Source organism: Heterodontus francisci, chromosome 38 (assembly GCF_036365525.1).
Source record: "Heterodontus francisci isolate sHetFra1 chromosome 38, sHetFra1.hap1, whole genome shotgun sequence".
NCBI lineage: Eukaryota > Metazoa > Chordata > Chondrichthyes > Heterodontiformes > Heterodontidae > Heterodontus > Heterodontus francisci.
This window is the reverse complement of record NC_090408.1, coordinates 34,445,345-34,470,428: the sequence shown is the minus strand read 5'-3', so window position 1 is coordinate 34,470,428 and position 25,084 is coordinate 34,445,345. Positions and strand designations below refer to the sequence as shown.

General features: G+C 42.6%; 1 protein-coding gene across 4 annotated transcripts in view; it reads right to left on the bottom strand.

Moving 5' to 3' along the window:
- The window catches only part of LOC137352525 (lactadherin-like), a 78,917-nt gene extending 55,526 nt beyond the window's left edge, over positions 1 to 23,391 (bottom strand). For 2 of the 4 annotated variants that reach the window (XM_068018074.1, XM_068018075.1), the window contains exon 1: positions 23,170 to 23,391. In XM_068018074.1, the coding sequence (XP_067874175.1) occupies positions 23,170 to 23,239 (70 nt within the window). In that variant the 5' untranslated portion in view covers positions 23,240 to 23,391. The remainder of the gene's footprint in view (positions 1 to 23,169) is intronic. The other 2 variants (XM_068018076.1, XM_068018077.1) reach the window with 2 other exon arrangements.
- Between the last annotated feature and the right edge of the window lie 1,693 nt (positions 23,392 to 25,084).

The following is a 25,084-nucleotide window of genomic DNA, read 5'->3' as shown; positions in this document are numbered from 1 at the left end:
CCCAGCGGTCCATTTGCTTATGTTGGTCAGTGATTGTGTCCCCTGATTTAGATTTGAGGGGGGAGATCTTCTTGATGGTTGGCCCAAAAGCTCTCTTAATGCCATCATACATTCCTCTGATGTAAGAGAGGCTATAATGTTATTGTATACCGTGCTGGTTGGAACTCATCAGGAACAGTTCCAGTATCTAATCACAGGGTGAATATTAATGTATCATAAATGTCAATCTTCAGGACAAATTAAGGAAGCTGGGCTTATTTTCTGTAGGAAGGAGGAGGTTTCAAACTGCTGGAACTGAAGTTTCCCAAGATTATGAAAGGAATTGATAAAATCAACCCAGGCAAATAATTCTCAATGGTCAAGAATTCAAACGCCAGGGGGCACAAGCTAAAAAAAATAGGAAGTTAGGAATGAGAAATCAGATGAAACTCTGCAAAGAGTTTTGGAAGGAAGCCATTGAAGTGGGACATTTTAAATGGAGAAGAGGCAACCAGATGTTCCTATGTGTTTCTGAAGGGAAACAAGATTGAGGGATAATGGTGAAAAGGTGCAGAGGTGGGTTGATCGGTCAAAAGGGGCAAGTTTATCAGCCTAATCGCCCTTTCTGCTGCTGAAAATTCTATTGTTTTTATTCGGGAAGAGAGGAAAATTAAATTGTTCATCTCTTATGTTACCTATATCTTAGGCACTTATTATTCTACAGATGGAAGCTCTATCAGCACTCAAATTCCTGGCAAGCCACTACACCCTCGAAATGGGACTTGACTTCGAATGGTCCTGCATCCCCATTCCAAATCCCAGGGTCGGAGTCATTTAAATAAAGGGGCAGATGCTCATGCCATTTACAACCTCTGCCCCACAGAAGCCTGGAATGTCAGACTGGCACCTTGCCTCTCTATTGGGTGGTTGGGCTGGTCGTTCTGACCAGAGAGGCAAATGTCTTTTTAAATTCCTGTTTACCAGTTTCTTAATGGCAACAATGAGCGATCATCATTGTGAACCCCATGTAAACCACGGGCCAAGTGCTGGAAAATGGGATTAGAATAGTTAGGTGCTTGATGACTGGCACAGACACGATGGGCCTGTTTCTGTGCTGTATAACTCTATGACTCTAAACCTTTATACATCACATTCGCCTGCATCATGCATGAATACTTTATATTAGCTTCCAGAGAGGTAGAACTGGAAAGATTTTTGGTAGGGGATACTGTCCCCTATGCGGCACCTGTTTCAATTATGTCATAATGGAACATGTTGAGGGGTTGGGGGGGGGGGGGGGGTGGGGGGAGCTGGTTGCAAGAAGAACCAACCCTCACCCCATCAGAAATATGGATCATTGGCAAAAGGGACAGAGAACCCATGGAACTGGGTTATTCCCCATATGTTATACTGCCACTTGTTGCTCATTTAATGATTTTAGAATTGGCCATGTTTTCAATTATTTTAGTACTAGACAGCAAAAGTAATTCTTTTAAAAATCTCTGTCCATCACAGGTCTCAAAATCAGGTAGAGCATTTCACCGCAGCATAGTCGAGGAGTCAAGCTCGGCTTTACTTTCGCTTGGTACAGCTTCTCACTCCTGGCAGCTGTACCATTGAAGTCTGCAAAGCAACAAAAGCCAACAGTAGAACAGAGATGCCTTTGGACAGGAATGAACCATTACGTCCCGCTTGGTGCATCTTTGACCTTCTAGTTTAAAACCCCAGAACATTGAAGAACAGACACAAAGCGTGTTGAGAGACATTCATGTGCTTCTAGAAACAGTCCTTTTGTGTATTTTCCTCTTCATTCATACTTTATTGGTGGGTACTGTGCAGATTCGGATATCTTTGGGCATGGCAACAATGGGATTTCTGAACCCTGCCTGGCTACCATCCCAGTTTTGCAACCTCATTCTGTCCATTGCACTGGGAAATCCTCCAGTCACCTATTGTAAACTAACAACAGAATTTCCCAGGGTCGTGTAGGAACTCGAGGGCAAATCACACAATGAGGTTTGGTCTGATTCAGCTAGAAGGCAAGATCTAAAAGTTCACAAGTTCAATGACTTCTTGAAAAGAAAACACTGATGGCAGCTGTCCCTTCCCAAATTAACCTATCTAAATGGACAGTGAACATGTTGTCTCTTAAATAGAACTTTCAACCTTCTCAGATATGCTTGACCATTATGGTCCACACCAAGGTTTCAGGAATCACTTCACCCTCTAACATGGTTCCATGACATTCAAGTCACAATTACTAGTTCAGATTCTTCAAAGTCTGAGAACATAAGAAAGTACAGAACTGGAAATAGTCTTTTGGTTTATTGAGCCTTTTCTTTGCCCATGGATCATTGAAGAATCTGTTCTATTGTTACTACCCAAACGATCAAACCAAATTAATCAAAATTCAGAATATCAGTCTTACACTACATTACACATATTAAATCAGTAGCCATGGCATAACTTGGGATCAGTACAAGAAGCAGGGAAGGGGTAGGGGCTGGCCAGGGATGGGGCGGGGAGGCGGGGGAGGTCAGAAGAATTATTTTAAGCAAAGGGTTATTACATTGTAATTACATTACATTACATTCTATTTACAGCACAGAAACAGGCCATTCGGCCCAACTGGTCTATGCCAGTGTTTATGCTTCACACGAGTTTCCTTCCACCCCAACTTCATCTCACCCTATCAGCATATCCTTCTATTCGTTTCTCCCTCACGTGTTTATCCAGATTCTCCTTAAAAGAATCTTAGCTATTCACCTCAACCAGTCCCTGGGGTAGCGAGTTCCACATTCTCAGCACTTTGTGGGTAAAGTAATGAAGTAGTGCTCTGTTTAACATTCGCTGTTTGTTTCTCTGTTTAATTTTATTTGACAAGTAATTTTGCTAGTAAAATATGTTGGACATTTCCTACATTACAATTGTGAGAACACTTAAAAAAACTTCATTGGCTGTAAAGCACTTTGAGGTGTCCTCAGGCCATGAAATGTGCTATAGAAATGCAAATGTTTTTTTATATAATCTTACAGCACAGAAGGAAGCCATTCGGCCCATCATGCCTGTGCTGGCTCATTGAAAGAGCTATCCAATTAGTACCATTCCCCCGCAACCCCTGCTCTTTCACCATAGTCCTGCAAATTTTTCCTTTTCAAGTATTTATCCAATTGCCTTTTGAAAGTTACTATCGAATCTGCTTCCACTGCCTTTTCAGGCCGAGCTGCCAAATCACAACTCGCTGTGTGAAAAAATTTCTCCTCATGTCCCCATGTTGTATTAATGGTGATGACATTGAGGTTTTAACCTTGGAAAAACTCAGCAGGTCTGGCAGCATCTATGGAGAGAGAAACAGAGTTACTATTTCAGGTTGATGGTCCTTTATCAGAACTGATGAAAGGTCACAGACCCAAAAGGTTAACAGAATCACAGAATTGTTACAGCACTGAAGGAGGCCATTCGGCCTGTCATGTCTGTGCTGGTTCTCTGAAGAAGCAATTTACCTAGTGCCACTCCCCCGCCTTCTCCCCATAGTCCTGTACATTCTAACTTTTCAGATAGCAATCCAATTCCCTTTTGAATTCCTTGATTGAACCTGCCTCCACCAAGCTCTCAGGCAGTGCATTCCAGATCCTAACCACTCGCTGCGAGAAGATGTTTTTCCTCATGTTCCCATTGCTTTTTTTGCCAATTACCTTAAATCTGTGCCCACTTGTTCTTGAACCTTCCACCAATAGGAACAGTTTTTCCCTATTTACTTTGTCCTGACCCCTCATGATTTTGAATACCTCTATCAAAACCCCTCTCAACCTTCTCTTCTCCAAAGAAAACAGTCCCAACTTCTCCAATCTATCCACATAACTGAATTTCCTCATTCCTGGAACCATTTTTGTGAATCTTTTCTGTACTCTCTCTAATGCCTTCACATCTTTCCTAAAGTGTGGCAGCCAGAATTGGACATGTAGTGTTTGATTGATCAGGTTTTGATTGTATCAGTCTGTTCACTTATCTATGTTCACTGTGTTTGATTGCTTAAGCCTCTGGGCGAGGCTGCAAAGTCAAAAGTGAAACTAAGACACACATGGCCGGAAGCATCTACAGAACTCATGCACTGGCTGCTCTCAAAGACATGTTCTGAAATTGTGTAAGAACCTTTATAGTTAAGTGCTGTAAATAGACCAGTTGGTTATTTAACACAGTGTGATATCTGCATTTCTCTAAGATTAAATCAGATATAAAAATTAAGCCCAGTAAGCTGGCGTAAACATAATAGGACACAATACTCAGTTGAGGCCAAATCAGTGTTTTATACAAGTTTAGCATAACTTCCTTGTTTTTGTACTCTGTGTCCCTATTAATGAAGCCTAGGATGCTGTATGTTTATTAACCGCTCTCTCAACCTCTTCTTCCACCTTCAATGTTTTATGCATATCCACTGAGGGTTATGATAATGATTTCAAATGGCTTTTGAAATGAAGTCAATAACAATGCTTAAAAGGGAATTATATAAACGCTTGAGGAAGGAAAATATTAATGGATATCGGAAAGAGCATGGAAATTGGAATGGGTGGCTCCAAAATGGGACTAGCACAAATACATTGGGGCAAACGGCTTCCCACCGTACTGCAATTTACGTGCTCCCAGAAACTCAGCAGTGTCACATAGTGAAGACAGAGGATAGAGGAACTAACACTAAACCTCTCACTCCATATTTTGGTTCCATGGTTAGATTCTTAGCCTCTCCCTCGAATACTCCAACAACCATGTCCATTTACACTCTTTTCTTTGAAAATCTAAAAATAGAGTTTTATAAGCCTTAAATATTCGCTACTGATTTTGATCTTATAGTTTAAATTCCAAATTTGATTAACTCTAAACCTTTCAGACAACAACCACAAGCCCTCAAAAAGGGTTTAACAGCTGTGTATCCTCCTAATGAATAATCCAGGGTAGGCTCGCAAACTGGATATCCATTAGCTTTTCCCATTTATGGAACAAAAGTGGATTTTAAGGCATGACCTATGATAAGTAGTTGAGTTTTAATCCGTTAACAAGTGACACCTCTGATGTGCTAAGCTCCGAATAAATGGTATGAATTTGTATGCAAAAAATCTCAGCCAGGTGCTGCCTTCACAGCGAAGCCTCACAGCAACAGCCCAGTTAATGTCCCTCTGTTGACCAGTGTTGGTATTGGCTGATTGGCTGATATGTGTCAGTTGTGGCTCAGTCGGTAGCATTCGCCTCTAAGTCACAACTTTCTGGGTCCAAGTCCCGCTCCAGGACTTGAGTGCAAAAATCTAGTCTGACACTCCAGTGCGGTATTGAGGGAGCACTGCACTGTTGGAGGTGTCTTTTGCATGAGATCGTAAAACCAAGGGCCCGTCTGCCTTCTCAGGTGGGCATAAAAGATCCCATGGCACTATTTCGAAGAAGAGCAGGGGTGTTATCCCTGGTGTCCTGGCCAATATTTATCCCTCAGTCAACATCACTAAATCAGATTATCTTGTCATTATCACATTGCTGTTTTTGGGGAGCTTGCCAAATTTCCTACATTATAACAGTGACTGTACTTCAAAAGTACTTTATTGGCTGTAAAAATACTTTAAGACGCCTTATCGTCTTAAACTCAAAATACTGTGTTACACAGCACAAAATGCTCTCTCCAGACACCAGTGTGGAAAGGCAGAATGTACAATTGCACTGCTGGATCCAGTCTGAAAATATCACACCCACTATTATATTTGACTAAAATCCTACTGACAACGTAATCATTTATTGACAATATGTTTGGAGAGGGATTTACATTGGGAAATGCAAGTAACCTGACAAGAAAGACCTTCAGTACGATAAGGCCATGACAGAGCTAAGACAAACTAATTTCAATATGTTCCTCTTCAACTTCTCTGCCACTTCAAATTTTCTAAAACAGTAATTTAGTCTTGCAAGAAACAGCAATGCATTTCTCTCTCTCAATGCTATTTTTGATGTAATTTGCATCATACATGAGGGATTGGCTCTGCTTCCTTCCTTTTATTATTTATAAAGACAGATTTCAGAAGTATAAGATAGGATGAAAAAATCTTAATAGTACAGCAGGTCAAGAAACGATAATATTTATCAAAATCAAATAAATATGACTTGGAGAGCCATGGTGAGTGGGGTGCAACATTTTAACCTAAACTGAGGGGACCGGGTTGGCTCATTTTACATCTCGCCCCTCCCTATCGCTGTAACCTCATCCAGGTCTACAACCCTCTGAGAACTCTGTGTTCCTCCACCTCTGGCCTCTTGACCATCCCCCGATTTCCTTCGTCCCACCATTGATGGCTGTGCCTTCAGCTGTTTAGGCCCCCAAGCTCTGAAATTCCCTCCCTAAACGTCTCCACCTCGCTACCCCTCTCTCTCCCTTCGGAAGGCTCCTTAAAACCTACGTCCTTGACCAAGCATTTGGTCACCTGTCCTAAATCTCCTTATGCAGCTTGGTGTTGACCTTTGGCTGATAACGCTCCTGTGAAATGCCTTGAGACGTTTTACTACATTAAAGGTGCTATATAAATACAAGTTGTTATTGATATGCCAGTTACATCAAAATTAATTTACCAGATTTCAATGGAGAGTAAACTCCAACAGCATCAGTTTCCTGCTGGGGGTTGGGGGGACGGCGGGGTGGGTGGGGGGGGAAATGGGGCGGGTGGTCGGGGGTTGGAGGGTTACCCTCAATATCCATTTTAACAGTCACATCACTAAATCCTGCCAACAATGTATTTACTGAGATGAAGGTCATCTGTCACTCAACCTCAGAGTCAGCTACAAATTCTGATGCCTAAGCTACAATGCCATCAGCTCTGGGTAACCAAAAAGATATAATCAGCTAGACTAAATCCCAAGAGATGTCCTCAAACTGATGCCCAAAAGTTTGTTCGTAAAACAGGAGAGAAAATAAAAAGATACAGATACTGAAAAGGTGTCACCCATGTCAGGCAAAATAAAGAACCCTAACCAGCCAGACCACAGGATGTCCCAATGCACAATCAGGGAATGCTGCAATTGGCTTCTGCCTCTTCAAAACAGTTTCCAGCACTGTTATGGAGCCAGCAATTACTAGGAGTGCAGCTGCAAACCGGTGGCTTCCTCTACGTATAGCCAGGATGGAACATCTTTCACCACCTGGGGTTGAGGATGGGTTTTGTGATGATGGAAAAAGGTACTTCAAAGGCATTCACAGCTGAATTAAATCTGGGATCTGTCTATTTAGTCTCAGGTTAGACTAAATGTTGGCGATGCAAGGGTTATTGTGGCTTGTTCTAACTCTAGGGGAGCTGCTGTCATAATAAAGCCCCATAGAGCCCATTAAGTTGCTTAAAGGTGCTAATATTGTGTGACTTTAACAGGATTGACAAGCAAAATCATTTACTTGCTGTCATTTCTTTTTTATTTCCAAAATATACTTTATTCATAAAAATCTGTAAAAATTACATTACCAGTTTCAAACAGCACCAAGTCAAAAAATACAAACAGTGCAAAGGAGGTTCATTTGCTTCATTACAATCATGAGTTGCCTCACAACCCTTCCATTTCACATTTGTCATGCCAATTACATTTTTACATTTTACAGCAAATGAAAATTTTTCTGATACAGTTCGAGGGGTTTCCCATGGATCCAGCCCCTCAGTTCAGCTTGGTGGGGGGACCTTACACTGTGGTCTTTCCCCATTGAGTCTTTGCTGTGGCTGCCCCAAGCTTATTTACTTCCTGTCATGAGGCAGCTCATCAATAAATAACAGATTAATTTGCATGAGATTAACCCTCATTGCCCTGACCATCTCTGTGCCTCACTTCTATAAGGTGTTTGCGGCTATGACTAATTCAGGTCAGTGCACTCAGAGCCATGGGGGCTCAATTTGGGCTGATTACAATTTGTCAATCCACATTGCAAATATCTTACTCATTCCCTGGGGCTGGGAGATCTTCCAGGTATTAGTTCCACTGCATAGTCATTCACGAAGATCAGGAATGTTTAGTGTTTATTACTGACAGACGTACAATTAATGTTCCAATACGATTTTATTTACATTCAACATATTTCCACTACAAGTAACTGAACAGTCTCAAAGGGGTAAGGTCAAAATCATTTATTTGAAGACCCATTGCTATTAAAGGTTGTGAAGCATTCTTACAATCTTGTAAAGTTTGGGTTCTCAAAAGGGTAGAACTCTCTTCCTGCCACAGTTCCTTCCTCCTACGAGCTATTGCCTATTGAAACCCAAGTTCAAAGAATCAGAGAATCATAGCGTCATAGAATGATTACAGCACCGAAGGAGGCCAATCAGCCCATCGAGCCCACACTGGCTCTCTGCAAAAGCACTTTAGCTAGTCCCATTCCCTTTATCCCTGCAATTTTTTTTCCCTTCAGGTGCTTTACTAATTCCCTTTTAAAAGTTGTCATCCTTGCCTGCCAGATCGTAGCCACTTGCAGCGTAAAAAGCTTTTCCTCGGGTCGCCTTTGACTCTTTTGCAAATCACTTTAAATCTGCGTCCTCTGGTTCTTGAGCCTTCCACCAATGAGAACGGTTTTCTTTATCTACTTTCTCTAGACCCCTCATGATTTTAAACACCTCTGGCAAATTTCCTCTCAACCTTCTCTTCGCTAAGGAGAACAACCCCAGCTTCTCCAATCTATCCCTGTAACTGAAGTCCCTTCTCCCTGGAACTATTCTCATAAATCTTTTCTGCACCCTCTCTAAAGTCTTCAAATCCTTCCTAAAGTTTGGTGTCATCTAACCTTTGCATGTTTTATCCTGTCCTATTTTGTTCATCCTTAGTGTGGCTCTGCACTATAGGCCTTGGCCTTTCAGTTAGGTATCTCAATAGAAAGAACAGCTGGTTGAGGGTTTGCTGTAAAATGTACATGGCATGTAAAATGGAATGGAAGGGTTGTGAGGCAACTCACTCCTGTACTGAAGAAAACTGATTTCCTTTGCACTTTTTGGAACGTCAACTTGGTGCTGTTTTGAACTGTGCTGTAATGTATTTTTACAGATTTTTATGAATAAAGTATATTTTGGTGGGGGGGGGGGGGGAAGCCATATAAAAGCCTCAGATTAGATCCCTAGTCTGTTCACTGAGCTTGGCTGGGCCAACTGGGTGCAGTTGTGGGTTGGAATGGAAAAAATAAAGCGAGGATCTCCACTGCTATTATGCTCCAATGACCGCTGTTTGAAATCAGGAAAATAAAGGAATCAGATTGGCTGTGATTAGTCACCCCCCTCCCCCACCCCACCCTCCCTCCATTGTTGTCCAAACACCTAAAGAATGGGAAGTTGGGTGAGGTACGGGAGGGTATCAGCACCGATTGAACTGGAACAGCGCGAGTGGAGAAAAAGAACAAAAAAAAATGAAAAACCAAAGATGATAAAAATGCTATAGAATCTTAGAAGAAGCTTATGATTTTCTCACTATTCAACCCCTGGCTGGCAACACCCCATCCCACCCCACCCCCAACACACACCCTTATCAACACAGCATCCACTGCTCACCATAAAGTATTTGATTTATGAACAGGTGTGGGTCTGTTTGCCCAGAGTGTGTAAAGACTGAGCCTATGAAGTGTCCTCTTTGAACTACCATTCCCAATTAATCCCCTACGCAACCTGTATTTACATCTCCGTCTGAACTCTGCATGTTTGCCTCTGTGTTGTGCGCTGTGAATGAACTTGGATTTCAAACAGACACATTTTGCTGCCATTGATCTATCCAACTGTGAATCAGTTTTGTTACTTTTTCTGGGCACCTTTAGCTGTAGGAATGGAAGAACTGACTTTTCAAATCATTTTCTTCTCTCCTCCCCTGACAGTGTTAGCTTCATGCAGGTGGACTGGGGAGAAGAGGAGACGAGTGACACAGGTTCCAAGGCTGCTACTTACCTTCAGCCAAGTAGTTATTCCTCCTTCCTCATAGGCAGTGAGTGTCAGACTGCTATTCGACTGCAAGGGGCCATTACAGCTTAACCCAATGTCCATACACACACTTTCAAAGGGTCACTGGATAGTGAACAAGATTGACGACCTTGGGTGACTCTCCTCCCCCTTATTGGGAATGTTGATGCAAACTTTTGTATCCCTACCACTTGGAGGAAGCTAACTCAACACAATCCAGGGAGAAAGCCTAGGGCCATCACAGCCTGTACGGCTCAAGTGCTGATATTTCTGAGAATCAAATATTAGAATTCTGCCTCTAACAATTCATCGCTAAACTGATGTTCATTTGACCTGCACCTCATCCTAGTTAGTTGTACACAATGAGTTTAAGTGACATGATCAGACGTTACATAAATTTGAGCTCTCTTCTTACAGCTTGGTGGTTTCAATGCCTGGTTAGTGACCTCCTGAACTGAGCTGAGGTCTTCCAGAAAAAAATTCTGTTCCATCTCACTGGGCTTAGCTCAATGATCAAAGCTTTAAAATGCATTTTCCAGCAACTCATGCGGATGTGGGTGACCAAAGGCCAGTATTTTCATGGCCACATCAGTTGTGGGGACGTGCTCTGTGTCAGCTGGCATGAAGGCAAATCATGCTGACTGACTTAACTTTCTGTTGATTACAGCAATTAAGTAATTGTAATTGGATCATTGGCGCAACTCTGACCATTAGCAAAAAGCAGCTAACTCCTGCCCTTCTTTTAAGAAATTCTATTCTTACATAGTTCCCTTTTTATACATTTTTTTGCCGTTCTCTCCATGCACAGTAATAGCTTTGAATTTGAATAAGCTGCCACCCACCCTTGGTGTCACAGGTTTAAGTTCAGTAAACATATCAATAGGCCACAGGAGAGAAAACGAGTAGGAAAGCAACAGAGACCATACCCTCAAGAAAGGATCTATCACCGAAAATTGAGCTACTTGAAGATGACTGAGACAATGCCGCTGAAGACAGCAACCCAACAAGCAGATGGTCACAGACATCTGTGCCCTCATTGCCGAAGATCTCACACCTTGCAGCACTGGTCACCATGACCTGCCAGTAGCCGTCAAAGTCACTGTAACCTTGAACTTCTTTGCTTCTGGCTCCTTCCAAAGATCAGCTATGGACTTTGGTAGCGTCTCGCAAATGGCTGTACACCATTGCATCTCTTTGCCAGAGCTGGACAACACATTTATCTGAAGATGGATGTGGCCTCACAGTCACAGAGAGCATTGGGTTCCAGCTTCACCGTTGGATTCCTCCAGGTGCAGGGCTTCCTTGTGGTTATCAGGGCACCCAGTGACTGGCCAGTGAGATCCATCAACGAGAAGAGCTTCCACTTCCTTAACATCCAACTGGTCAGCTAGCACGGCAAGAGCTTCCTCCATGTGTGCACTCACTTTCCTGACAGCTGCCATGACTCCTTCATCCTCCGCCAGTCCAGGCTACCTCAAATCTTCACCCCTCTATAGAAACCCCAGACAGAGAGGCACAGACGCACTATAACCAATGCCACCTGCTCAGTAGAACAGCCACTGAACAGGCCATCGTACTTCTGAAGATGCAATTCCGGTGCCTGGACCAGTTATGTGGTGCCCTCCAATATCATCCTGCAAGGGTCTCAGTCATTCTGGTGGTCTGCTGCATTCTCCATTACATGGCCCTCCAGAGAGGTGCAAACTTTGAGGACAATGAGGAACTGGTAGGAGGCAGCTCATCGGGGTAGGAGCAGCAGGTGAGAGAGGAGCAGGAAGAGGAGGCAGAGGGAGATGAAGCTGAACAGAGAGAGGTGACCCTGCTGCACGATAAGGTGGCCCCTTCCTGCCACCCTCCAGGATGATGACCACCCTCCTCTCCCTCAAGGCCTCCAGCAATAGATCCAGGTCTCGGGTGCCAGGCCTCATCTTCCCTGTGACATCTTGCTTCCCTCTGATGTTGTGGCACAAATCACAGATCGCTCCCTTAGGACAACCAGCAGCTGTGGGAGTCTAAAGGAGTCCGACACTTCGGGCTGGATTTTACCTTAGGCGGATGAGAATTTGCCACCAACGTAAAAGTCGGTGGTGAACCTGCTTCCACCTAGCCTGGGGATCCGTCCCGCATTTTACGGGTCCCCAGGCTTTAACTGTTCCAAGGCGGGACTTCCACCCGCGTGAGGGAGGACGTCCCGCCTCATTGAGTTGCCAGCCAATCAGCGGGCCAGCAGCTCTTAGTCCCGGCAGTACCACTGGGAGTGGTGGCCACTGCTGGGATTGCAGCCCAGCTGATGCCATGGATCCAGGAGGGAAGGTAAGTTGGGCTTGCCTCACCAGGCAGATCTGTCCTTTCCTGGTGAGGTTGGAGTGATCGGTTTGGGGGATGGGGGCATCTTGGGTCCCGAGGGTGGCTTGGGAGGTGGGGGCAGCCCTCAATCGGGCACCCTGTGCCTGACTGCCATGGCCCCCACCCCCCCACCACTGGCGGGTGGTAAGGCCGGCAGCTATCACTGGGTGGACTTTCACGTCCCTAGCACGCCCGCTTGCCATGGGTAAAATACCCGTGGATGTGGGCAAGGGCCCTTAAGTGGCCGTTAAGTGGCCACTTAAGGGACTTGATTGGCCTTTGGCGGGCAGGCCGTTTCCCCCCCACCCCACCCCGCTGCCGTAAAGTTGACCTGAGGCGGGAGTGGGGCAGGTAGGCCTCCTGGAGCCTCCCGCTCAATTTTACGCTGCCCCCACGCCACCATCCGACCCGCTGGGGCAACGTAAAATTCAGCCCTTCATCTGACCCACCCCCATTCCCACCCCCACCGGCTCTAAATGGACAGGAAACCCATCTCCATACCATTTAAGGGCATCCTCATGCAAAAATATGAAGTTTATTAAGTCTCCCCCTAGAGATGGGTTTCTGACCCAAAAACAGACCCGGCTCCTGTTTCCCACTTCTGTGGCAAAAATTCAGCCCCAGATTTCTAATGCAGATATGACACTTAGTCGCAGATGCAAAACAATCTTTTAAAAAAAAAGGAAAGCCAATCATTGACCTGCTGCCTGAAATTTACTAACTGACCTCAGCCCAAGTAGCTCTTCTTCATGTGTAAGCCTGAATAGTGAACAGCAGCAGGCTCTCAAACCATGTAGGCTAATAAAGCTGGGCCCCCTACTTGCCTTCACCCAACATCTTCACATGGGTACTTACCTGCAGTGGTCACTGGACAATGATCAAAAGTGGGAGCCCTCATTAACCTTTGTCCTTCTCAGCCTAGAGAAGTGACCCCACTGTTCCTCCTGCTAAGATCAGTTAGCTTAGGAAGTGCTGGGCATTTTATCCATATGTCTTATATTCACAGTGAGGGATACCCACTGAGCCATTAGAGATTACAATACTTAAAGTTATAAAAATAAAATCTACTGCAGCACTCAACTAGTCACTAATGCATCTCTATTTTTTTCAAATGGCATAAAATGTCAAAAGGTATTACCCGATAAATAGCAGTCACATTTAAACACTTTGCAAGAAATGGAACTCATTGCAATTACACCTTGCATGGGTGCAGTGAGTGTGAAATGGTTTGTAAATTAATTGGGAAAGACAAACTCAAAAGTAGAAATGCCCATTACATTTTTCTCCTCACTAATGTAAAATTACACCAGTAAAACCAATCTTGGTGCAGCATGAAGCTCTTGTCATACTCCAGGGCATACCGCTGGGTGTGTGCAAGTAGGATTTGAATCAAGCTTACTGAGCAGAAAACAATGATTCACATCTGTGGTTCCATTAAGGGCAAATTAGAACAAGTACTTCTACAGGGGACCAATGTTTTGTTTATTCATTCATGGGCTAGGTCAGCATTTATTGCCTACCCTAATTGCCTTAATTGTACTGCATTTATTATTCTATATAAAAATGCTTTAATTGTTGAAATGGCTGTGTTGTTTCATATATATATATATATATATATATATATATAAGTTGAGACAAGGTTCAGACTGGGGTAGTGGGGAGGTGGAGGCAGGGGGCATGCATGTGCTATTATAGGCTTGCATGGTTTTAAAGAACTTGGCAGGGTGTTGCTTGTTGTGGAACTTCACCATACAGCTAGATATTACAGTGGAGCAGTTGGAAAAGAGGCCTATCCCAACTATTGGCAGAGAACACTGAAAGCAAGCCCAAAAAACTGTCTAATGAAACCTAGGAAGAGTCTGATGACAAGCTCCAATAGACAAGACTTTTGCCTTAAGTCGGAATTCCCCCATTGCATAGTCTATTTGCATTTACAGAATTCATGGTACCTACATTGTTATCTGCTCTTCCTCAACTACTGTGGATGCCAATCCATTAAAGTGTCGCTATCTTATTTTTCCCCATCATAAGTGAACTCTCTGAACAAGGTTGAAATTAAATCCTCTAACAGATGGAACAAAGGTTTTGGTTTTACTTTTTACAATAACAGTGCATCCTTTTATTCCAGTTTTATTAACACAAAAATACAGTGAATCCTTTCAGTCCCAGGCTCATAACAATGCAACTCTCAACTAAGTTCTTGAAACTGAGCATTGTTATGAGCCTGGGACGGAAAGGATTCACTGTATTTGATGCACATTGTTAACCAAGAATAACAGGGCAGCATCTTTGGAATGTCTCCATGACCAGTGAATATTTTTTCCCTTTCCACATTTAACTCGATTCCCCAGGTGAGGCTTGGCAGACTACATCAAGTGCACTCACTGCTAACATCATTAAGAAGTGTGGCTTGGATCTGAGACAAGAATACCAAGGCACTGACTCAGTCCAACCACACGCTTACTGAGTTCCACCAAACCAGACTGAAGTAGATCTGCAAAGAGCCCTAGAGAGTATCCAATCTAGAAGATGGCCAGAGATTTTTATTTTAATATTCATTCATGGGATGTGGGCATCACTTACAAGAGCACCATTTATTGTCCATCCCTACTTGCCCTCGAGAAGGTGATGTTGAGCCGCCTCCTTGAGCTGCGGCAGACTGTGTGGTGAAGGTACAGTGTTCCAGGATTTTGGCCCAGCAATTTCTCATCTGTAAATGGTCAAATCAACATGAACAACTATCTTCAAGAAACTGAAGAAGTTGCAGTACCATAAAGGTGCCTATCATTTATTTGGAAGCTGCCCATAACTTTCTTCACAATGTCTGGGCTGAAGTAAACATCAAGGCTCATATCCTCCCAGCGGGCCTCTCTAGAGTTCTCCTCCTTTGCATCCACCCAAAATTTTAGTTGCGTTGGCAGCTTACCCTACCTATATTGACGTATGATCTGGCACTGTGCGTTGGGCAGTTCCAAAATAACTTTTGCTGGTTCAGTTGTCCAAAGATCAGATCACTGAAAACATGAAGTTGAAGAAAAACATTGACACAGATTGTGCTGATAGATGGACTTGCTCCAAATACCAACGCGTTCAGTGCCAAGCAACAGCCAGATGGGAAAACAGCAGCCTTGCACTATGGTGGAAACGCCTGACTTTGCACAAAGTTAAAATAATGCCAGCGAAGGACAAAACAGTATGCTGGCACTACCCAAACTGATGTATTAAAGATTGTTCCTAACACCTACATGCCATATAAAGCATTATACACAGATTTCTCTGCATTAGTTTTAACATATTTGTAAATACAGTTACTTTTTTATTCTTTCACGGGATATGGGCATTGCAGGCAAGGCTAGCATTTGTTGCCCATCCCTAATTACCCTTGACACCTGCGTGGCTTGCTGGGCCCTTAAGAGTCAACCACATTGTTGTGGGTCTGGAGTCCCCATAGATACGTAGAAAATAGGAGCAGGAGTAGGCCATTCGGCCCTTTGAGCCTGCTCCGCATTCATTATGATCATGGCTGATCATCCAATTCAGTAACCTGTTCCTACTTTCCCCCCATATCCTTTGATCCCTTTCACCCCAAGAGCTATATCAAACTCCTTCTTGAAAACATACAATGATTTGGCCTCAACTGCTTTCTGTGGTAGCGAATTCCACAGGCTCACCACTCTCTGGGTGAAGAAATTTCTCCTCATCTCAGTCCTGAAAGGTTTACCCCGTATCATTAGACTATGACCCCTGGTTCTGGACTCCCCCACCATCAGGAACATCCTTCCTGCATCTACCCTGTCAAGTCCTGTTAGAATTTTATAGGTTTCTATGAGATCCCCCCTCATTCTTCTGAACTCCAGCAGATATAATCCTAACTAACTCATTCTCTCCTCATACGTCAGTCCCACCATCCCAGGACTCAGTCTGGTAAACCTTCGCTGCACTCCCTCTATAGCAAGAACATCCTTCCTCAGATAAGGAGACCAAAACTGCACACAATATTTCAGGTATGGCCTCACCAAGGTCCTGTATAATTGCAGCAAGGTAAGGATTAGCAGATTTCCTTCCCTAAAGGATATTAGTGAACCAGATGGGTCTTACAACAATTAATGATACTAGCTTTCAATTCCAGATTTTTAAAATTAATTTATTATTTAAAGGAATTTAAATTCCATCAGCTGCCATGGTGGGATTTGAACCCATGTCCCCAGGACATTAGCCTGGACTTCTGGACTACTAGCTCAGTGATATTACCACTACACCACCATCTCCCCATAAAAGTATTAAGCACAGAAGAAAATATAAAAGAGGTACCGGAGGCAGAGGAGTGCATGGGATTTCAAACCATACACGAAAGAGTCACAAGCAGAGGTAACATCTTCACGCCTCATTCCAAGAACAGAACAGGGACAATCAGTACAATTCCAGTGTTACTGGCACATCAGTGCAAAACTACAGCACAGAAAGATGTTTGCATAAAATTTGCATAGATGTGTAAAAATAAACTACACACCAAAAAAAAAGACTAGACATTGAGGCATACAGTTCAGCAAAGTTAGTGGTTTGTGCTGTGCTAACGGATCCCAGCTGAGGTGGTAGTAGGGGCACTGTGATTGGTCTCACTGTCCCTGGGAGGAAAAAAATCAGTCAGCACTCACAAGATCATACGATAATTACAGTGGAGGAAGGCCATTCAGTCATCTTCATTCATTCATCCAGAATAACCCTAAAATCTCCCACTTACAGCATTCTCAGTGATTACAGTTCCTCAGTGATTCCAGGGTACCATTTCCTTGTATTAATTTCTCCTGAGAAGAAAAACTTCCTGATAACCAGTCCTAATTTTGCATTCCACTTATTTTAACCTGTTAACCCTTGCCTTAATCTTGGAATTTAAAGTGATTTTCCAGTTACTTTTTCCATAACAGTTATGATCTTAAGTAACTCTTAAGATCAACTCTCAAACACCCTCTTTCAAGTGCAAAAATCCTAAATTTCTTTTGTCTTTCCTCAAAATTCAAACCTTTAAGACTAGCAACCAGTCTTGTTGTTCTTCTTTGTCTTGACAGCAGTGTTTGAATTTCTCCCTTGTGTTTCAGTGACCAGCACTAGACAAGGCACTCAAAGTGCAGTCTGACTAGAGCACCATACAATTTGATGACAGCTACTTTTGACATTGTATTCTACTGTTTTAACTATGTACTTCAACATTCTATTAGCTTTGTTGGTTGCTGTTCTAGATCAGTTGGGCACGTTGAATGTAAAGTCTATGAAGGCTCTTTTTGCAATTTTATTCTTATATGCTTCAACAGCATTCAGGGAGTGTCTGTTTCTGTTTGTTGGCGAGTGACCCCAGATGCAAAATTTGCACCTGAATGCTGGCTTGAGGCAGAACCAGACTAAGGCATGAAGAATGGGCTCTTGGCAAGGTTATCATGGACCAATTTGCATCTGTGGAATCATGGCTGACAAAGGGTTAACACCATCAGGAGAAGGGGTGAGGGGCAGGAGGAAAATTAGGAGGGGAAACAGCCAAGTCTTCATTTTGCAGATTTGCTGTAAAAGTGGATTGCAGAGCAATTAAGCCAAAAATACTGCCAGGAACACATTGCATCAATTTACTCCCCACCATATATTTTTATCCATGCAATTTGCTAAAGTTTAATTCATATTTAGCAAACTGCACATATAATTATAGAACAGATTGGCTCAAGATAATATTTGGACATAGCATCTTTGTAATTTTGTTGCTTTTCGTTTAAGTATATAATGTGATTATTATATACTCCTGCACATCAGCAAAAGGATGTTTTTCAAAAATATTTTCTTCACATTGGTCAAAACCATCTTCAGCTAAAGAATTCTTGAGTTTAAATAGTTTATATTATTGAATATGTTTTGCTCTCTTTTTTGCAGATGAGTGCATCTACAGAAATACCATTCATATCATAACCTTTTGTGGCTTAGGGTTCCTGCACCTGACTATTTACCAGTGGCCCCTGCTGGGAAGTGTTAGGTCAGGCAAGGACATGGCCAGCATTGGCTGAGATGCCACCTGTAGTTGAATAGTCTGTCAACAATCACTGACTCAGCTCACACACAGGGGCATAATAATTTTTGTAGGTTGATGCTTCATTTTTGATCAAGGATGTCACCCGAAACACTAACCTCATTATGATTGTGGCCAAACAGTTGGGTTTTATTGTAGATTTCCAACCTTTTTGACTCGAGAATCATCCCTGAAGTGCCAATTATTATTAACAGACTTTCTAACACGAGTACCACAATCCCACAGCCAAACTGAGGATGGTTTCACTTTTTTAAGCTGTAAATTTGTATGAGACAGAATATTCTTCTACTGTGAAATGATAGATGTCATCTAACCACTAAAAACACAGTCACACATTCTCCTCCACAAAGAAGGAAACATGAAAAATGGCTCCAATTAAAATGCTGATTCGCTTTACTTCTTTCAATAACACTGATTGGAAGCCGAGCCAAGTGATAAGCTGGTTAGAATATCAGTTCTGCTGTTGTCATCCGGTGCTGATAATGCTACATTATAACTAGCCAGTGACCACATGAGTTCCTGGAATCTTTGACAGCCCTCTGCTATGAAGCGTTAAAGAGAATGCCTGGTATGTTCAGCAAGTCTATAATGCCCATAATATGAGTTAATCTTTTGTATGCAGCCCTTTACCAGAACTAATGAAGCGTTCCAACTGAAATATTATAATGTGGAAGTCCAAAAGATTTGGCTTGTTAAATCCTTACTTCCAGGTTTTTAATTATATTTGTTCAGCCCCAGGACTTGAATTCATAATCTTAGCCTAAACACCACAGTGCTGTACTGAGGGAGTGCTGCATTACCAGCTCTAGCTGCTGCTGTAGTTGTCAAAGATCCCATAGCACGATTTGAAGAAGAGGGTGGGGAGGCGGTTCCTCTGGTGTCTTAGCCAACATTCCTCCCCTCAACCAACACCATGAAAAACAAACAGATTAATTCATCATTCACTCATTGCTGTTTGTGCAGTTTTGCAGTGTGCGAAATGACCATTGCATCTGTCTACAAAAAAGTGACTGCACTTCATAATAATTCCACCAGCTAATAGTTTTACTAATTTCTCTTTTAAGGGAAGACATCATCTCAGCTCACTCTAAAGTCTACTGTATTTTAGGACTAGTTCTACAGTTAATCTGTGCTTTTTGTCCTGGAACAGCGAGGAGTTTGGAAAATGCAAAATACTACCATAGTGTATTCTGAACCAAACAGAATCAACACCCACTATCATATCAGTGCAGCATAACTGAAAGACAACATGAATTTCTAGATTGCATGCCACACAATACATCATGGAATGGCACATACATGTCATCAGTCTGTTGTGCATTGCATTATGAAGTAATCCACATATGCACCCTGTAACTTTTTTTAACTAGCAGATGGGAGGAGGGTTGCCAGGCAACTGTCTGGTTTTCCCAATTCCATACTTCAGGAGCAGGAAGCAGCACCATCTTGGGACGTTGAGCGTCACTGAGGCAGTCGATTCCCTTGGCTGTGTTTGTGTTCCGTGATATTATGGGATGGAGTGGAGACGGAGCTATTTCTATGAGAGAGACAATAAACACACACCCAGACAGCAGCATTGTAGCCAGACAGCTTCCCCCACAAAAAAAAGTTTTTGAAAATCTTTTTCTCATGATATTTACTGCACACATTTATAACCTTGTTACATACAGAGCTATTAAGTGAATCTCTAAAAGATTTATACATCATGTTCAAGATTACAATCAAAGTAGCAGACACAGTGATAATGAGCAATAGTGAATTCTGTCTGTGTCCTACAGATTACAAGAAACTCCCAACAGAAAAGTTTATGCAGTTTTAGAACAGTTACCAACCTACGTATAAATATAAACAAGGCACACATTTTCGATTCACTCAAAACCCATTCACATACACAGAGTTAAAAGCGGGCCCAAGGATTCTGTCCTACAGTTGCTTAGACTTCCTTAGAAAATATCTCAAATTTAATTCATGGTTTTGTTTCAGGTTAAGGTGAAAGCTGATTTTGTTCCAATCGTTTTTGGTTTTGGAAGGATTCTGAAAAAAAAGTTGATTCTTGAGTTATATCTGGGTGCGGGGGTTTTCATCTAAGTGTTTACAGGTCACATGTGTGCTCGTACAGTTGATATCATTCTTTGTGTAACTCCCTTCTAACTGGATCTGGGTTCTGTCAGCATATAAAACAAGCTGAAACTTTACAAGAAAAACTTGTGCACCAAAAATATTTAACAGAACCACTCAGTCATCTACTTGGTGCCTTAGTTGAATTTCATCTTCTGCTCTGTTCATAGCTGCCTCAGTAATCATAAAGTGAACATTTATTTCATGATCTAGTTTGCATGTTAAAAATCCTTTTTGTGTTGCTGGTTGGCCTGATGGCATATCAGATTGGGACTGTCATCACCTGGCACCACAGAGGCAGAATGCAGGTCCATGCTTGTAATTCTTCACACATTGGGCGTCCACTTCTGTGCTATTATGGCAAAGATCCAAATGAAGCCGAACACTTCATCACATAACCAAAGTAACTAGTAAAACTATCTCTTCAACTCCAATTAAAACTGGTCTCATATCAGAGACATGAACCTGTCAGATTCTTATCATCTTGAAGTTCCCTTTTTGTTGTAATTGACTATCAAATAGCGTCACGATGCAACTAATTATAATTTGAATGAAAATACTGTTAATATATTTTTGTTTTTTTACCCACCCCCAACATCTTTTTCATACCACTGACTCTTGCGAGGTCAAGTGCAATGGGCACCATCTGTTCTCCACTACCTTACCCAAATGGCCACTTTTCTTTTGGGAGTCCTGATGGTAAGTATCAGCAAGCTATTCAACTACAGGGGAAGCATCACAAATCTAATGTCACCTCCACTCAATTCTGTGCCCCCCACCTCACCTCTGCTCAGCAGTTTCAACGGCAGAGGTTTCAGCAATTACAGCCCACCCTCTTGAATTTACCCTTATAGTACATGCCATTCTTCCCACCTTCAATAGTCTCCTTGTAGCCTACCTCTAGAGGCTTTTACCTACCAGCTAAACAAGAGAAAATCATATGGCATTGATCACCTTCCTAAACTGTTCTACCAACCCCTGCTAAATGTCTGACCATCCACTTCCCTGACCACCCCCACCACTTCCCACCCCCCCCCCCCCCCGTGAAACACTTAGAATGTTTTTCTCCAATAAAGACTCTACATAAGTGCATTTTGCTCTTGTTGACATTCACACACACAGCCACGTTCCAACAGTTGTTACTGTAGAATCATCAGAAGGAATCCTGGCTGATTTCAACCCCATAGAGCCATGTCAACCATGGCTCAGTCAGTAACACTCTTGCCTCTGAGTCAGAGGTTCAAGTCCCACTTCAGAGACTTGAACACAAACAACTAGACTGACACTCCAGTGCAATACTAAGGGAGTGCTGCACTATAGAAGGTGCTGTCTTTCAGATGAGACATTAAATAGAAGTCCTGTCTGCTGTCTCAGGTAAAAGACCCCATGGCACTATTTGAAGACGACCTTGGGAGTTCTCCCCAGTGTCCTGTTCAATATTTATCCCTCAATCAACATCACTAAAACAGATTATCTGATCATTATCACATTGCTGTTTGTGAGAACTTGCTGTGTGCAAATTACAACAGTGACTACATTTCATTGACTGTAAAGCACTTTGGGACAACCTAAGGTAGTGAACGATGTTGTAAAAATGCACGACTTTCTTTCAGACTGAATGTTAATTGTGGAAATATTTACATGTTTTTCTTCACTCTTAGTAAACAGGAATATTTTGTTGTGGATTGATGACATTTCATTGAAATACACATTAGTAGGGGTTGTATAAAATCGAACCCTCAGTCATCCAGCATTCAATAATGCAGGCACACCTTAATACTGCTCATTCAAATACTTAATACAGTAAAACCCAAGAAGCTCACATCAGTCTAGCTACGGAGACAATAGTAAAGACCACCAGTTTACAATTTTCAGAAAGTACAGAATGTGATCCCCTACAACACCAAGTAAAGGTTCCAGATTCAAATACAATGAAACAGAATGTGGCTTATTCAGTCACTGTAAACTGAAGGTCCTGATGTTTTTTGGAAATAGCAGCCCCCTTTGTATATTGTGAGCAAAGTTACTGGTTTTTCATTTTCAAAACAAAAAAGAAAGATTGTGGAAAGTGATTCTCAAAACACCGGGAAAAAATCCTAAATGCCACGAAGTAAAAACAGACCTGGCTCTTTCAGTCACATAAATTCAGCAGACCTGGCAATAATTTCCTAGGAAATGAATCATTCCATATGTTCTTGTTGGTCAGAAATCCCTGATTCATCTTTGAGCCCTCCCAAAGCAGGCTAGAAAAAGAAAACACTATATTCCCTTCAGCTGGGTTGGAATAGAACCGTCCTTCCCAGTTGACATGTGGCTCATCCTAACTTTTTATAGACTGTAAATCCGAATTAGCAACGGGGGATCAATTGACTGCAGTGAGCCGCTGGAAACTGAGCACAACTCAGTGTAACATAATTGTAAAGCAAAATAGAAAACTGGCAGAGGTGAGTCTCACCAGAGCTGCGTTTTTCAAACAGCGTCTTGTTATTCTACCAGTTAAGAAATGATCTCATCTCACAATATGAATAATACAGTAAGGAATTAAAAAAGAGGGGGGGGGGGGAATGGGTGGATTTTAGTGGAGATTATTCTAGTTAAATTTCCTATCATTGAGAACAATCAGTGAGTTATCTCTGGGGAAAGCTCAATGAAATCTGAAGTTATCTAAAGCAGCAAACATTCTCAGGAGTCTGTGCAAGTTTATAAAGATCAGCTGGTCCTTACCACTTGATCCCAGGGCGAAAGAGTAAGTGATGAGTAAAGCGGCGCAAAACTTCGGGCTGTAGCGTCTCATCCTTACTGCTGGCTTGTGTCTCGGTGTTTGTCCTCAAGAGTTGTGAAGAGAAAGGTGGGAAGAAGCTGGAGCTGTCAAGAGCTGATATCGCAGATTACAGGACACGTGCCTTCCTGTGCATCCAATTATCTCGCTGACTTGCAAAACCCTGCCTCAGGCACCAGCTCAATGCGTCAAAGTGGGAGCTGTTCTCAGTAACTGGTCAGACAGAAGGAGGAGGTTTCCTCTGCCCGCAACTCGTTCACTTTCTCACTCACTCTCACTTTCTCGCTCTTTCCTCACTCTTTCTCGTTCGGCTTTACTGACCTTTTCTTCCATTGTGTTTCCCCCCCCCCCCGGGGGCACTTTGAGTCATTGTGTTGCGTCTGACTGCCCTGTTATTAAGATAAAGTATATTTAACATAATAACAGCTGATTTCATTAAAAATAATTAGAGCTCCTGCTTTATGAATCGATTTCAGTTTTCATTGCATGGGATTCCAGGACTTTTTAATCAATGTTTTGGGGACTGTACCCCATAATTACATGAAATTCTGACGCAAGTGATTTTGAAAGTAATGCTTCAGATACCATTCAATAAATTTCTTAGTAATGTTGCAGAGGTTTATAACTGCCCTGAACTCAGAGATAAGATTATCCTTGAAGTGAAATTGTACTTTGTATTGTTACCATATGAGGACTTTAACATATGCCTATGGACGTAATGCATTTATATATCGGTACTCCGTTGGTAGTACTCTCGCCTCTAACTCAGTAGATTGGAGGCTCAATTTCCAATCCTGGATGTGAACGCAAGAATCTAGGATGACACTCCTGTCAGTGCTGAGGGAGTGCTGCACTGTCTTTCAGATTTGATGTTAAACTGTGGCACCATCTACCCTCTCAGGTGGGATGTAAAAGATCCCATGGTACTATTTCAAAGAAGGAAAGGGAAGTTCTCCCTGGTAATAAAAATAGAAAGTGCTGGAAATAAGCAGCAGGTCTGGCAGCATCTGTGGAGAGAGCAATAGAGTTAATGTTTCAGATCTGTAACCTTATTCAGATAAACCACAGCTTTAATACAGAGAGGGAGTAAGCCTCATTTTCACAGGGGAAGTGGGGAGGGGGGTTTGGTGGGCACAGGTAGATCTGGTTCTGCTAGGATCCTTTTCAATTTGGACAATACACTTAAAGTCTAGTCGTGGAAGACTGGAAGGATCTTCTGTCCACTGCTTTATGTCAGTGGGGCATGTCAGGAGGAGTTCCTAAGCTTCCCCAGGACATTATTCCTTTATGCCCTGTGAAAGACCTCTGTGGAGCTCACATTAGTTGAGCTCATTGGGAGTTCCTTCCATGGCTTTCTAAAAGTCCCAAAATTTTACCAGAATAAGATCAATGATTCCGGAGGAGAACAATTACCTTCTCTAATTGGAGTGGCTGCTATGGGAGCTGAAATAGATCTTCAGCCCATTTGAACCTCAGGCGGGATCAGTTCATCCTTTGAGGGATGGACTGGATTGGCTCAGAGTGGTTGCCAACAGCGCAACTTGGCTGTGCAAAGGACCCCTGGTCCTTGGACACAGGCAGATGGGTTTCCACTCTGGAGCAGGGTCCTAGGAATTTCCAGGCTAGAGTAAAGCTCACCCTACACTGCCTCAACAAGCACTCAGGCCCCGACTCCATTATAAAAGGTGTGTCAGAGCTTTTGTTTTTGTCCCTGGGGCTGTATATGTGCAAACTATGGAGCCCCAGTAAAAAGTCGGCAAATGTTCCTATTGATTGGTATATACTTTAAGCTGCTAATCCTAACAGATTTTGGTCTTCTGATTTAGGGTTTATTCACCTATGAGGCAACAATGCCAAGAA